The sequence below is a fragment of the Rattus rattus genome, chromosome 7 (assembly GCF_011064425.1).
Source record: "Rattus rattus isolate New Zealand chromosome 7, Rrattus_CSIRO_v1, whole genome shotgun sequence".
Classification (NCBI taxonomy): domain Eukaryota; kingdom Metazoa; phylum Chordata; class Mammalia; order Rodentia; family Muridae; genus Rattus; species Rattus rattus.
This window is the reverse complement of record NC_046160.1, coordinates 46,141,129-46,155,596: the sequence shown is the minus strand read 5'-3', so window position 1 is coordinate 46,155,596 and position 14,468 is coordinate 46,141,129. Positions and strand designations below refer to the sequence as shown.

The following is a 14,468-nucleotide window of genomic DNA, read 5'->3' as shown; positions in this document are numbered from 1 at the left end:
CACTTCAATTAATGCAAGAGTCAAATCAATAGGCACCTTAAAGCAACGTGCCATTTCACTCTCCCTACAAGTTCTCCCGGGGCGGGGGAGCGGTCAGAACTCCAGTTCCTTAACCTCTTGGTGTTTCACTTTCCTTTTCACAGAAATCACATAGCCAGAGCACACTAGCCTGGGCAACCAGGGGCCAGGCACGTGAATGATCCCTAGGTGCAAGGGAGTTTGAAATGCAGACCCAGCGTGGGACGGCTGAATCAGACACCGCTCCTGGGGCCGGGTTTATCCTCGGAGCTGGGACCACTAGCTGGGTGAGGGGCACACAGCCAGGACCTCTCCCCGAGCTCCCCTGGGCAGGACCATACCTGCCGACCCAGGGGCCGTTACCTAACCAACCCGATCGTCCCGTGATCTCATCCAGTTCATCCTGTCCGGGAGCCAGGGCCGCCGGCGGCGACCGTAGCTGCAGCGTGCACCCATCCCGCCGAGCCTCCGGCCGCGCCCCCGCCGCGGCGCAGGCCCCGCCTCCGGCCCGCGCCTCCATCCTTCAGCCGCCGCGTTGCGGCTTCTCCACCTGCCCTATCCCGCCGCCCTAGCTCCCGCTGCTCCCGGCCCTGAGACCCCCATCCCAACTCCACCTTGTACGAGTCGGTGGCCAGCAGGATGTTGAACTCGGCTTCTGCCGCAGCATTCATCTCGGGCCGGAGCAGAGGCGCCGCGCCACGAGCTGCCCGGCGCGGCTGCGAGCAAGGAGAAAAATGGGCTTCGCTGCGCTCCGTTGCTTAAGTCACCGCTCGCTCGCAGGGGGGCGGGAGAGCAGGGAACCGAGCGCGGGGAGGGGCCGGGAGGGCGGGCAGGTCCGTGACGCGGCGGCGGAGGAAAGCGCGCTACCCGACCCAGCGCGCTCCGGCGGCTTTCCCGGCGGCTCCGCGCCCCGCCCATCCCGGGGATAAGGGGCGGGGCACGGCTGCGCGTGCGCAACGCAGGGGCGGGGGTTGCGGAGGAGGACGTGAGGCACGCGCTCTGCCTCGGCGGCGCCCGCCCCAGGCCTAAAGCCGACAGTCACCCCAGCGCGTGACCTGGGCGCCTGCCTCTGGGGGCGTGGTTTGTTGTAGGGGCGTGGCTTGGGCGTTCCGAGCCTCGCCCCTCCTGTCGTGAACCTCTTTGCCCGCCCTAGCCCGGACCTTCCTCTTGTCCTACCCAGTCCCTGCTCGTCCTGAGAGTCTTGTTGGAGTCACGCCACCTAGCTAAGGCCAAGGAGCCACCCACTGTCGTCTCTTAGTTCCCGCACGCGCTGAATTACCTTTGTCTTTCGTTTGGACCGTGGATGGATCCTTTGGTCACCATCCGTCTTGTCGATCCTGATCCTCTAGATTTTCCTTTAAAATAAGAGGAGCTGCTTGAGGTCTGAGATCCCCTGGTGCACGGCCTTGCTTTCCTCCCTGCTCTGTCTGTAGCTGAGCTCTCTGATCCTTTGAAGACTGACTTTTCCTGGAGAAAGTCTTAACAGTCCTTTGCACCTTGAGGGGAAGGTTAAATTCAACCCTCTCCGACAATGAAAGGACAAGACCAATTGAATCCAGTATTGTTGGGAAGTAAAAGGCATCCAGCCAAGTCTTAGACAGAGGATCTGTTTTTTCCTTTAAATCATTAAATCCTGGGGAAAGAGCTAGCAACCTTCCAAATAAGCGAAATGACGTCTGATGACATCATCCAACTTTCATGAGCCAGTCCTCTTGTTTCATTTTCACATACATAGTTGCAATTTTTTTTTGGCATAAAACTAAAATTCCCTTTGCATGTTTAATAGCATTTAAGAGTTCTAAGATTTAGGTTTTGTTGTTTTGTTTTTATAGAATAAAAGTAGTTGATATAACTAAACTGGCACAAACTGCATCAAATTAGCAGTCTCTTTTTGCCTTTTACTTCCCAACAATATTATATTCAGCTTGGTCGTGTCCCTTCGTTGTCTGAGAGGGTTGAATTTAACCTTCCCCTTAAGACACAAAACACTGTTTAGACTTTTCTCCAGGAAAAGTCAAACAGCTTTCAAAGGATCAAAGAGTTCAGCTACAGAATCATCTACGATTGACCGCTATTTTGGGCTGTTTTGTGCAGAAAAAAAAAATTAAGATTCTAATTAGAAAGTAGCCTTTGTTCGCGGTACCGTTTTTTAAAAAACAAAATCTGATCTTACAATCTTTGAGGTTTTTTTTTTTTCCTGTATAAAAAGGAAAAAGCCCAAAATGTAAGAAATGCTAACATTGCTAAGGTAAGTTGGAGAATAGTCTGCAGCAGTATCACTGGCTCAAGCCGCAGCAATCTTTAGAGGAAACGGCACCAACTGAAGTCGTGAGGGTTCGGATCTATCAGCTTTTAAGAGCTGGGGTCTGAGTAGAGTTAGTTCCTTAACTGAGGAGATGGGGGCTATTGGAGCATTTATCTCGTTCCCTTCTCTTTCTCTTCGGACAAGATGTGCCAAGCCACCCCAAGCACAAAGCAACTGGGAACTGAAACTCTGAGCCAGAAGCAACCTTTCCCTTTCTCAGAGTTGATTTTATCAGGTATTTTGTTGAAGTGATGAAAGCTGACTAATGCACAAATTATGCTACCAACAGAAAACCACATTGCCAAAGGTAGAATTTGGCATGTTCTTGCACAACTATATCTCAAAACCAGGCTGGTTGTGAATGAATTGGGGGCATAGAACCATGACATGGAATTATCACTAGATATAACACCAAGATTTCATTTTGAAATATCTCCTGAAAAATAACTTGAAAGAAGAGTAGCAGGTAAAAGATCTAACAAACTGTTTTCTCATGGAATACCACATCACAAATAATAACTACCCAGATTCAAGTAGGTCCCGTCTACTTTTTCAGAGCACTGGACCATTCTATCAGTCTACAGGTCAGTCATGTAGAGGAGATTGGGAATCAGGTTCTTACTATGATCAGAGTGGGTGCTGCTGACTTCCTGTTGTTTTTCAGTCAACCTGTGGGTATACTTTTGTATTTCAAGATATTCCAACCTAATGTGATTCCAGTTCATTAAACCAACAGTGGAGAAGGAGTAGGTATAGACCTGTCTCATCTCCAGCCCCTGACAGTGGTTGCTCTCCTCTCCCTCCATCATCTCCAGATTCATCAGTTAGCAACAATCTCACAGAGGCAGAGGTACAGTGGGGGAATCAGGAATACAACTTAGATCTTTCCCTTATTTAAGTTGCTAAGGTCCCTGAGTAAAAGTTTTGGACTAATTTCTTTGGCAGAGATTTCAAGATGGCCCGACGTTGACTCCATTGCGTGGTTATTGGTGATCACCATTATGCAAAGCTATATAAAAAAAAAAAAAAGAAAGAGAGCACACAGGGCAAAAAGAAACACAAGATGTAGGGTTTGAAAGCTGAGTGTGGTAGTGCAAGTCTTTAATCCTAACACTCAGGAGGCAGAAGCAAGCAGACCTCTGAGTTGAAGGCCAGACTAATCTATAAAGTGAGTTCCGAGACAGCCAGAACTACATGGAGAAACCCTGTTTGGGGAGGAGAAGTGGGGGTACAGTTTGAAGAGGAAAGGAGCAAGAGGAAATGTAATATTTGAGTCATAATTTATTCTGAGTTTGGGAGAAATGGAATAAACCAAATGGTGCCCTCAGGGAGAAAGACCCTGCCCCCAGCTAATCCTGCAGTTTGTGAAAAGGCCTAACAAATTATCTGGTTCTAAAAAGCTTCAACAAATCAAAAGTTAGGTAAACGTATTTCATGGAGGGGCTCAGGTTCTATCCCAAATAGGCAGAGGGATTTGGCAGCATCAGTCGCATGGTCCTGGTTTTCATCTTGAAGGATATAGGAGCAAAGGGGATGTGGGATCTTCTTCTGAGGTTAAAGAAAGCTGCTGAGGCCAGATGTGTGGCCAGGGTAACCTTGTATGGAGGCCTCAGGAGGCCATTTCATGAAACTGTGAAAGTAAAGCCTGGGTTGTGTTAGAGACCCCATGATATTGGAGATGCCAGATGTCTTAGGGTTTTACTACTGTGAGCAGACACCATGACCAAGACAAGTCTTATAAAGGACAACATTTCATTGGGGCTGGCTTACAGGTTCACAGGTCAGTCCATTATCATCAAGGTGGGAGCATGGCAGCATCCAGGCAGTCATGGTGCAGGGTGCACTCTGAGAGTTCTACATCTTCATCTGAAGGCTGCTAGCAGAATACTGACTTCCAGGCAGCTAGAATGAGGGTTTTAAAGCCCACGCCCATAGCGACACACCTACTCCAACAGGGCCACACCCTCTAAATAGTACCACTCCCTGGGCCAAGCATATTCAACCCATCACACCAGAGTAGTGGGATATCTGCCATGAAGAGCTGCAGACAAGGAGTAGAACCAGCCCAAAAGGGAGAAGTGTGCAGTCAGCCAAGCTGGAAGCCAGGAGTCATTTAAGGCCTTTGACATCAGATGTGGAGCTACAGGATTTAGAGTTTGCCCTGACGGGTTTCTGTGGCGTTCAGTCCCAGTATTTCCTCACTGTGCTTACTATCCCTCCGTTTTGGAATGGTAATGTATATTCCGTGTGGCTGAATGTTGGAAGTAGGTAGTTTACCTTTTTATTTTGATTGTATAGGAGGCTATAAATAAGAGATGACCCCGAGTCTCAAGATAGACTTTGGACTTTTAAACTACATGGAATCTTCGAAAGATTATCTGAAGTTGGACTACGGGGGCCTCTGACGTTGGACTAAACACATTTTGCATTTCCTTGGTCATGGCATTCAGTCACTACAATAATAAAGTAACTAAGGCAACAGGAACATATGTAGCACAGCTAAAACGTTTAGGCTCACCTTTAAAAGAAAGGTAAGCATGCACACGCTGCAATGCTATATGGTGTTCAGTTGTCATCACTGCTTATACATTTTGCTGATAGCTACTTGTCTACGATTCTCAGGTCCAAACCAATGGCTGAGAAAACAAACCTGTTGGGATTGTGAGGGGATGCCAAGATCTTTTTAACTCAGTATTTTCCTTCACGAGATATGGTCATCACTTATGCTATAGAAGATGCACGTTAATGGTGTCTAGAGAGACAGTCTTAATTTTAATAATTATTTTAAGGGGTTGTAGAGAAAAAATGACTTGCACATAGACTCTGATTTTTCTTTAGGAGTTTTTACTTAGGACAAATTCAAATGAAGGACACTCAGATGGCGAGGTGTATTTTCTTTGATGTTTTCTAGCTTATGTTTGACATATGAAAGAGAGTTTTGAGGAAACTGAACATGACAGATTACATGCTATCTGAATTCTATATGAGAGTCTAGAGAGGGTAAAACTGTGGCGAAAGAAGGCAGATTGATGGCTGCACAGGCTGAGGCTAAGGGAAGTGGAGTCGCTAGATTCGACACTAAAATTTGTGAATCATAAATAAAATTCTATGTCTAAAACGGAACTAAGAACGCCTTCTGTTTTGAAATGATTCTGAGTTCTGTCTCCTCTTCTCTTGTCCTGGGATTTTATGTATCCATTTTCACGTCGGATTGTTTCCAGCTTAGTTTGCATGATTAGGCAGTGAACACCATTTTCCCCTGAACATATAAAAGATATTCTTGAATATTTATAATATCCCAATACCAAAAGAGTGAATTTTCCTGCTATTAAAAGAGACCAGGACAACAACAACAAAACAAAAACAAAAACAAAAACAAAAACATGAGTCCTAATACGGTCAACCCAAAAGGAACGAGTCAGCACCTGGCAGATACCATGTTGTACACTGAAGCACCGAGAGCTTCAAAAGCAGACCTATTGACTTGAACTCTATTAGTTAGCAGCTATAAAGTAGTTGGGGTCTGCAGTGGAGGGAGACAGAATCAGAGGTAGTTCATGATCCCCAGCAAGCTCAGCATTTGATTATAAGATCAATATAAAACTGCACATGAATATAACCCTTCTCTGCAGGAACAACTTCTGAGGAATGATTAAGGCCTGGATAATGTTCATTTAATCAGTTTCTATGTTCTCCACTTTTCCAGACAAAAGGCTTCCCACCAGTGAAACCATAAACTTCAGTAGTCTGGCTTTTGATCACTAAATCCTTGCTTTGTGTCTCACTCATTCCCTTCTCAGTACACTAGCTCTGGTTCTCAAGGCCTTTGCCCCAGACCCCAATTTGCCCAATATGACTTGCTATTTATTCTTACAACAAGTGTTAGACTTTTGGCAATGTGGAAATACCTTCAAGAAACAGTTTAAAAAGAGGAAACACTATTTGGCTTATAGTTTCAGAGTTTAGACCACATCACCTGGTCTCACACTTTTGGATTGAGTTGGGGAGTGAATCATGGCAGAATGTGTGAGAGGAAAGGTTTTTACTTCATGGAAGTCAGAAATGGGGTGGTGAGGAGAGGGAGGGAAGGAATAGAGACAAAGTATAGCCCAAGAACATGCCCTGGTTACATTCTTCTAGCGAGGTTCCAAATCATAACATTTCTACCATCTCACAAACTATTACCACTAGCTGACAAGCTTTCAACACACAAACAGGTAGAGGACATTTCATATTCAAACTGTAACGTTCAACTCCTCCTGTTCTCAAAGATTCATGACCATCTGATGTGTAAAATGCATTTAGTCCATCTTCAACCCTTAATATCTGAAAACTTCAAGTCCATGTTCCCTGCAGAGCTCAAAACAAAACTTTAGCTTTCAAGACACAACGGCACAGAGTAAGCATTCCTGTTCTGCAAAGGAGAAACCAGAACAGAGATGAGGGCTAGAAACAAAGCAAATCAGAAACAGGGCAGGACACAAATCAAATCCTCCAGCTGCACAACTTCATGTCTGGCAATTGGGGTTGCATGCGGACAGGATGTAAACTCTGAGGCTCGGACAGCCATTCTTGTTGTGGACCATATCTTTTCTCTCTCTCTCTCTCTCTCTCTCTCTCTCTCTCTCTCTCTCTCTCTCTCTCTCTCTCTCTCGGGCTGGCTGTACTCTTTGCCTGCAGCTTTTCAGGAACTGTCTCATGTACATCTCTCTACTACATCTTCAGTTGTACTCTTACTGTGTCGCATGTCATCCTCACAGGATTACCTGTGGGATCCCAACCAAAGGATACATTGCCTGACTTCGCAGGCTCCACTTGGTGGGAGCCTCTGGATGTTGTGATTGATGCATTCTGCACACTTATAAAAACAGCATCATGTGAACAATGCCAAGGTACTCTACTGCCCCTGCTTTCCTTTGACCATGGAAGTAGCAGCCTCTAAATACATGGAGAACTAAGCAAGGTGAAGGGAAGCCAAGGAAAACAACTTCCTATATGAGAAGTGAGTAGGGTGCCCAGTGGTGCTCCCTCTTGAGTGAGACTTTTAAAACGATTTTACATGTTTATACCCTGGAACTCAGGTGGGATGGATGAATCCCTATTCCTGAGATGTCCTCAAGAGTTAGTCCTATTGCCCCAATGCAGAATTTTTGGCTTCTTTATAATTTCATAATTCCTTTAACAATCACATCTTCCTGTCCACAGCTTTGAATTTGTTCCCTTTCTTGAAAAAGTGCATGTCTTTAAACATTTCTGTTCTACTTTATGCTTCTTATTCTCAGTGTAAATGTTGCTAAAAGTGTCCAGTAGCAACCACACTAAGAATGTTAATGCTGGACTAACATGTCAGTTCCGCCATCGCATTAATTACTGTATCATTCTTAAGCTTAGCTTTATACAGGTCTTGTTACACTGTGGACAAAATGTTGAGGAATTCCTTGTCACAATGTAACATTAGTGCCTCTAATTCAAATCCTAATAGATTTCTTATTCCCATATGAAACTATGTAAGTCTGTGCTATTTGTCCTTTTTTTTTTTTTTTTTTTTTTTTTTTTTAGCAGCATTCAGGTCTCTTTAGCAGATAGAATGGCTCATTGTCAGTCTTGAAACTTTTCCAAATTCCTTTCACAAAGTAATTCCAAACACCTGTGAACTGTCTTGGCAGTAGAAGTCTCAGTGTTCAGTAGCTTTGGAGACCTCTGAGGATGGATATTAAGACTTCATTGAGACACATGAAGGGAAAACTATTTCTTCCTGGTCAAAAGAATGGAATCTATCTCTGGACCTGGATGGAGACATGACATTCTGAACTGCTCCAAAACCCTGAAATGTTACCTATGACTGTCTCTTTTCATAAGAGTTAATCTAATTGGATCTGTCAATCCCTAACTAAGAGATCATCCCACCCTACCCCAGAAAGGCTGATCCACCTAAAGCCAGACTAAGAAGTGGAAGAATAATTATTTCCTTAATGAAAATACTGTACATATCCCCCCTAGGAACCCTGGCCCTGTGCAGTGGCTGGCAGTCACCACCAAGCGGCTCTGCATAGCCTGTCTGATTTTTCTGAGTTATTCAGAACCATTCCTTTTCCTTCTTTTTTCTAAACCTGAGCATGCTTTCTATGATACCCATGGTCCTCCTCACTCTTTCTGTGAAGCTATCCCTACACTTTCACTGCCAGGATGCTTACAAAAGGCATATGAACTCTGTCTCTGCCTTCCGACTGCCAAGAGTTTCAGTGTTCCTGTCCTGTGTTTGTGGTGTGCCCCTCCCCCAAACTCTGATAGGTTGTTTTCAAGCTTTACTTTTGATTCTGGGTTTTATAGATGAGACTACGAATCTACAAAAGGGAGCCCCAGATTCCCCAGTAATATGTGGTACCCAAAGTGGGACTCCCTAAAGTTTCTGATAACAACAACGATCCTATCATCAAATAAACAAATATATATATATATATATACATATACATATATACACACACACATATATACATACATACATACATACATACATACATACATACATGCAACACTTCATCACGGTTGAAGAGCAAGGTAGAGCAAAGCTTGCCCCATATGAAGGATAGGAAGCAGAAAGAGGCAGAAGGAACCAGTTGGGGACAAGATACAGGATAGAGATTTAATAAACCACTGTTAATGACTTGTTTTCTCTACACCAGCCCCATTTCATAGTTTCCAGGACCTCCCAACATTGTCCCAGCAATTGTGGACCAAACCTTTAGCACACAAGCCTTCGGGCACATTTCTATTCAACATATGATATCACCTTCTTGGACTCTATCCTATATAGTTTAGAGATCATCTTTTTCTGGTTTTCCTCAAAGCCCTCCAGTCTCCAGAACTTTACTATAGAGCATTTTAAAGTAGGCAGGCTATTATACACTAATAGAGAACACCACATAGGTTATTATGAGCTAGCCATCCACAGCAGGAACGTGACATCTGGAAATCCAGAGTCTGCACTACACAAGCTTCTTTTCTCATTTTGCTTAGCAGTCATTAAAATGGAAATGACCCTTTCCCTCAAATCCTTACCTCTAAACCATCCATTCCCTTCTCTTGGAAGGTGATGTAGTTGCCTATAGTTTAAGTAAAACTAAGGCTACATCAGGTAGGAACTCCCTAAATATCTATGAGAGCAGAGGTATAGCCTACGTACAGATCTGTTCCCAGAGGAAAGTGTAGTACTAGACAGATATTAGGGGGTTAGTAAATGTTCACTGAGTCAACAAAGATGGCTCTGTGGCACACGGTGCTGTTCTCCCAGATCAGGTGTCCCTTTTTGTTCCTTTGCTCATCTATCTACAACAGCCCCTCATCTACGGTCCTGCTGAACTTGGATTCGATCCTGTGAGAGGCTTTAGCCAAAAACTGTGGCCCAAGATGACGTGTGAGAGGAACATGAGGAGCTGGAGCATGCGTGTGAGAGGAACATGAGGAGCTGGAGCATGAATTCCCATCTTCTCTTCCTTCTGCCACAGAGCCTTTGGCATCCCAGACAGGGGCTGATGGAATCACCTAAGTCCTGCCACAGGAAGGGCAGAGACGAGCCAGAGCCACCGACATCGGATATGTAGTGAGGGAAAGAAGCCTCCCTAGAAGCCACAGAGACTCCTCAGATGCCTCTGCAGTGCAACTGCTGAATCCCAGCAGACTCCACACACGTTCTTTCTCCTCTAGGCTCAGAAAAGTAGATTCAGTCCCAGGTTAATCCCCTGCTCCTTCAATTTATCTTAACTCGCCACCTCTTGTTGCCTCTGGGCTTTCAAATGCCCAGGTACTGTAGAGATCTTATTTGTTCATTTGCTTGTTTGTTTATTTGACAGGGGAGGCTTAAAGACAGGGCTTCTCTATGTAACAGCCCTGGATGTTCTAGAACTTACTTTGTAGACTGGGTTGGCTTTGAAATCACAGAGATACACTTGCCTTTGCTTCAGTTTTTGTTTTTGTTTTGTTTTGTTTTTTTTGACCAAGAATTATACACCTGAGCCACTGCGCCTGAATAACTGGATAGGGAGTGAGAGAGCTTCTGTTCAGTAGATTTTTATGGCCACCACCTGAGAGCATTAATTATTCTCTTAATGTCATATAGTATTATAGTAGCAGACATAAACAATGCAATGCAACTAATTTGGCAAAATATTTGGCTTAGTTAGGGTTTCTATTGCTATGAAGAGACACCATGAACATGGCAACTCTTATAAAGGAAAACATTTAGTTAGGGCTGCCTTACGGTTCAGAAGTATAGTTCATTATCACATGGCCAGAGGCATGCAAGCAGACATGGTACTTGAGAGTTTTGTATCTGGAGTAGAAGGCAGCAGGATATGGCAGTGGGACACTAGGTCTTGCTTGAGTTACTAGACCTGAAAGCCTGCCCCCAATGACACACCTCCTAATAGTGCCGCTCCCTATGGGCCTATGGGAGTCAGTTTTTTTTTTTTAACAGACCAACACATTTTACTCCCTGGCCTCCATAGGTTTATAGTTGTAATATAAAATGAATTTAGTTCAGCTTAAAAAATCCTCATAGTCTGTCTGTAAGTCTTAAACTTGGTTTAAAAGTCCAAAGTTCAAAGCCACTTCTGAGACTCATGCAGTCTCTTAACTGCAATCCTCTGTAAAACCAAAATAAAAGAGCAGTTCACATACCAATGAGCAATGGCATAGGAGATATATCTCCATTCTAAAGGGGAGCGTAGTGAGGAAATACTGGACCAAAGCAAGACAGAAAACCAGCTGGGCAAACTGCAAACTCTGCATCTCCCTGTCTGATGTCAAAATGCTCTTCAGATCTCTTCAAGGTGATCCAGGATTCACCTTTGCAGCCTCACACAATGGCCTCTCTGGGCCTCCATGCAAGGCCAACCCTGACATCCCTGCCCTGGTGGCTTTCTTTAGTAGTGGTGAAAGATTTTATAACCCCTTTCTTCTATCCCTGACTCCAAAGCCAGAACCATGAGGCAGAAGCTGCCACATTTTGCTGATTGCTGGAGTTGGAATATCTCTCTCTCACTGCTGGAGCTGGAATATCATTCTCTCACTGCTGGAGCTGGAATATCACTCTCTCCTTCACTTTCATCTTCACAGTGTTCTGGTTTCGATGGTTTCAGTGCCTATGCTCAGCTGTCCGGGACCTCAATCTCTAGACCCAATCCAATGAATCCAAAGCTCTTCAATTTAAGGCAGAATTTTTGGACAAGGGCAAAAGAACCGTCTCTAGGCCACATACTAACATTCTTCTCCGAAACATCTTGAACCAGGTACTCACAGTTCAAATCACCCTCAGCACCAGTGTCTTCCATGCTCCTACAAGGATAATTCATTAAGTCCCACTTAATGCATTCAACTGCTTTTCTAATCCAAAGTCACCAAGTCTACATTCCTCAAACAAAAGCATGGTAAGGCCTATCACAGCAATACCACAGTCTGTGGTGCCAACTTCTGTCTTAGCGTTTTATTGTTAACCATGGCCATGGCAACTCTTATAAAGGAAAACACATAACTGAGGCTAATTAACAGTTCAAAGATTTAGTCCATTATCATCATGGCAGGAAGCATGGCAGCGTGCAGGCAGACGTGGTGCTGGAGAAGGAGCTGAGATTTCTACATCTGGATCTGCAGGCAGCAGAAGTGAATGCCACAGTAGGCATAGCTTAAGCTTCTGAGACCTCAAAGTCTGCCTCAGTGACACAGTTCCTCTAAGAAGGACACACTCACTCCAACAAGGCCATAGATCCTAGTAGTGCCACTCCCAAAGGTTCCACAGCATCCCCAAACAGTTTATCTAAGTCTTTGGGGGCCATTTCTCCTGCAAACCACTATACAGGTCCTAAAAGTTGCTTCTCAATTGTGCATCAATGTGGTATGTACAGAGTACAATGTGAGCATTACAAAACAAGCATGGACCCCTGGCAACAGGCAAAGAGACAGCTAATTGTTGGTGGTGTTCTTATATCAGTCAAGGACAGAGCAGATGGCAGTCCTTTGTTTATCCTAGCTTGATGCCTGGCTTGGTGGCCAAAGCTGTCTTATGCCTAGGACTCATAAAATTCATATCACATCAAGTCCAGACAGTGCGGTGGCCGAAGGAGTAAGACAGAGACCTACGTTCCTCTAGCCACGCCCACAGACCTGCCCACTGTCCCAAGGCACAGTCAGGCTGTAGACACACAGAGCACCCCGACCACCAAGTAGTGCCGCAGCAGAGGAGGAGGAAGACGGAGACCTTCAGAAGGCCATGCCACCCATAAACCTGCCCTCTCCCATCCGGGAGATATAGGACAGAGGACGTCACCTAGGGTCTGTCTGTTCAGCAGTATGGCAATTCTGTAGTAGGAGCCACCACAACGTGCTAGTATATAGTGGTCGTAGTGGTCGGAAGGGAGAGAAAGAAAAGGGGAGGAGCTTGAGTCTTATGAAGAGAGACGGAACAGGAGACTCCAGGGTGGAAAGGAGTAGCCAGCCCTGCCTTTTGGGGCCATGGTGAGGTTCCAGACAATAAGGGCCACGTCTGGGTTCATGTCTATGTAGTGGCAGAGGTCAGCATCAATGTCTGCGGCTCATATTACTACTAGAGAACGTGGGGATATCTTTGGTCAGGGGAGCTACTGGGGACCATGTGAACGTCCAGGGGCTGTGCAGAATTGGCTCCGCCCCATCCCCCCGCCCCCCCACTGGCGGTGGCATTCACCTGTGGCACACTAGGGAAAGCAGACCCTGCAACTCGCCTGGATAAGGGGTCTTGAGTGAACCAGCTCTGAGGGTGAGAGTGATGGTAAGCTGGCCCCATCATGCTCCTCTGCTGTAAGAGCTATGGATGCAAGAGGTGATTCCCCTCCCCCTTCACCAGCTGAGGCAGTCTGAAGAGCTGGCTCTGGGGTTGTGAGTAGGGGATGAGCTGGCCCTGCTCCTTGCCAGCTGACCAGCTCAGCCCACCCACACCCAGAAGGGCTCTGAGTTGGCCAGTCCTGCTCATCCAAAGCTGCAGAATCTCCATGTCACAGGGCAACAACAGGATCACTAGGAGGAGTCCTGGAGAGAATCCAATATTAATGGTGTCACAGAAGGCAGAAACCTCAAACCAGACCAATGATTCATTGCAATGAATACTTGCAAGTGAAGATGTGTGGACAGAGAGATACACTGTGGGATGGCACAGTGAAATGTTTTTCTATGCTTTTTTAAAAATTTATTTTTACACTCCAGATTTTATTCCCCTCCCGGTCCACCCCCTGAGAGTTCCACAACATCTCCCACCCTGTCTCCACAAGAATGTCCCCAGCCCATGCACCCCACCAGACCTCTAAACTTCCTGGGGCCTCCAGTCTTGAGGATTAGGTGTATCTTCTCTGACTGAACCCAGACCAGGGAGTCCTCTGCTGTATATGAGGTGGGCACCTCATATCAGCTGGTGTATGCTGCCTGGTTGGTGACCCAGTGTCTGAGAGATCTCAGGGGTCCAGGTTAATTGAGACTGCTGGTCCTCCTACAGGGTTGCCCTCCTCCTCAGCTTCCTCCAGCTTTTCCCTAATTCAGCCAGAGGGATCAGCAGCTTCTATTCATTGGTTGGGTGCACTGCATTTGACTCAGCTGCTTGTTGGGTCTTTTGGAGGGCAGTCAGGATAGGTCCCTTTGTGTGAATGCCCCATAGCTTCAGTAATGGTGTCAGATCTTGGGGCCTCCCCTTGAGCTGGATCCCACATTAGACCTGTCACTGGATCTTCTTTTCCTCAGGCTCTTCTCCATTTCCATTCCTGCATTTCTTTCAGACAGGAAGAATTATGAGTCAGCGCTCTGACTGTGGGATAACAACCCCATCCCTCACTTGATGCCCTGTCTTTCTGCTGGAGATGGATTCCCCACTCTAGGGTCTTTCATCTAGGATCTCCCACCCTTTGAATCCTGAGAGTCTCTCACTTTCCTGGTCTCTGGTACATTCTAAAGGGTCCTTCCAACCTCCTTCCTCCCAACGTCGCCTGTTCCCATTCTTTCTGCTGGCCCTCAGGGCTTCAGTCCTTTCCCCCACCCAATACCAGATCATGTTCCCCTCTCCCCTCTCCCATTCCCTTCCCCTCCACTGACATTCCCTCCTTCCTTAGGGTTGCTTGTTGCTTTCTTC

The 14,468-nt window shown here is 45.9% G+C and overlaps 1 protein-coding gene and 1 non-coding gene across 2 annotated transcripts in view; one reads left to right on the top strand and one right to left on the bottom strand.

Annotated features, from left to right (window-relative positions):
• Positions 1-931, bottom strand: part of Nampt (nicotinamide phosphoribosyltransferase) — a 38,129-nt gene extending 37,198 nt beyond the window's left edge. Inside the window, exon 1 of the mRNA XM_032907624.1 lies at positions 633-931. Within this exon, the coding sequence (XP_032763515.1) occupies positions 633-689 (57 nt within the window). The 5' untranslated portion in view covers positions 690-931. The remainder of the gene's footprint in view (positions 1-632) is intronic.
• Positions 932-12,253: 11,322 nt separating this feature from the next.
• LOC116906434 lies at positions 12,254-12,397 on the top strand. The gene has a single exon (XR_004388694.1). It is a non-coding gene; the product is annotated as a small nucleolar RNA SNORA48 (small nucleolar RNA).
• Positions 12,398-14,468: the final 2,071 nt, after the last annotated feature.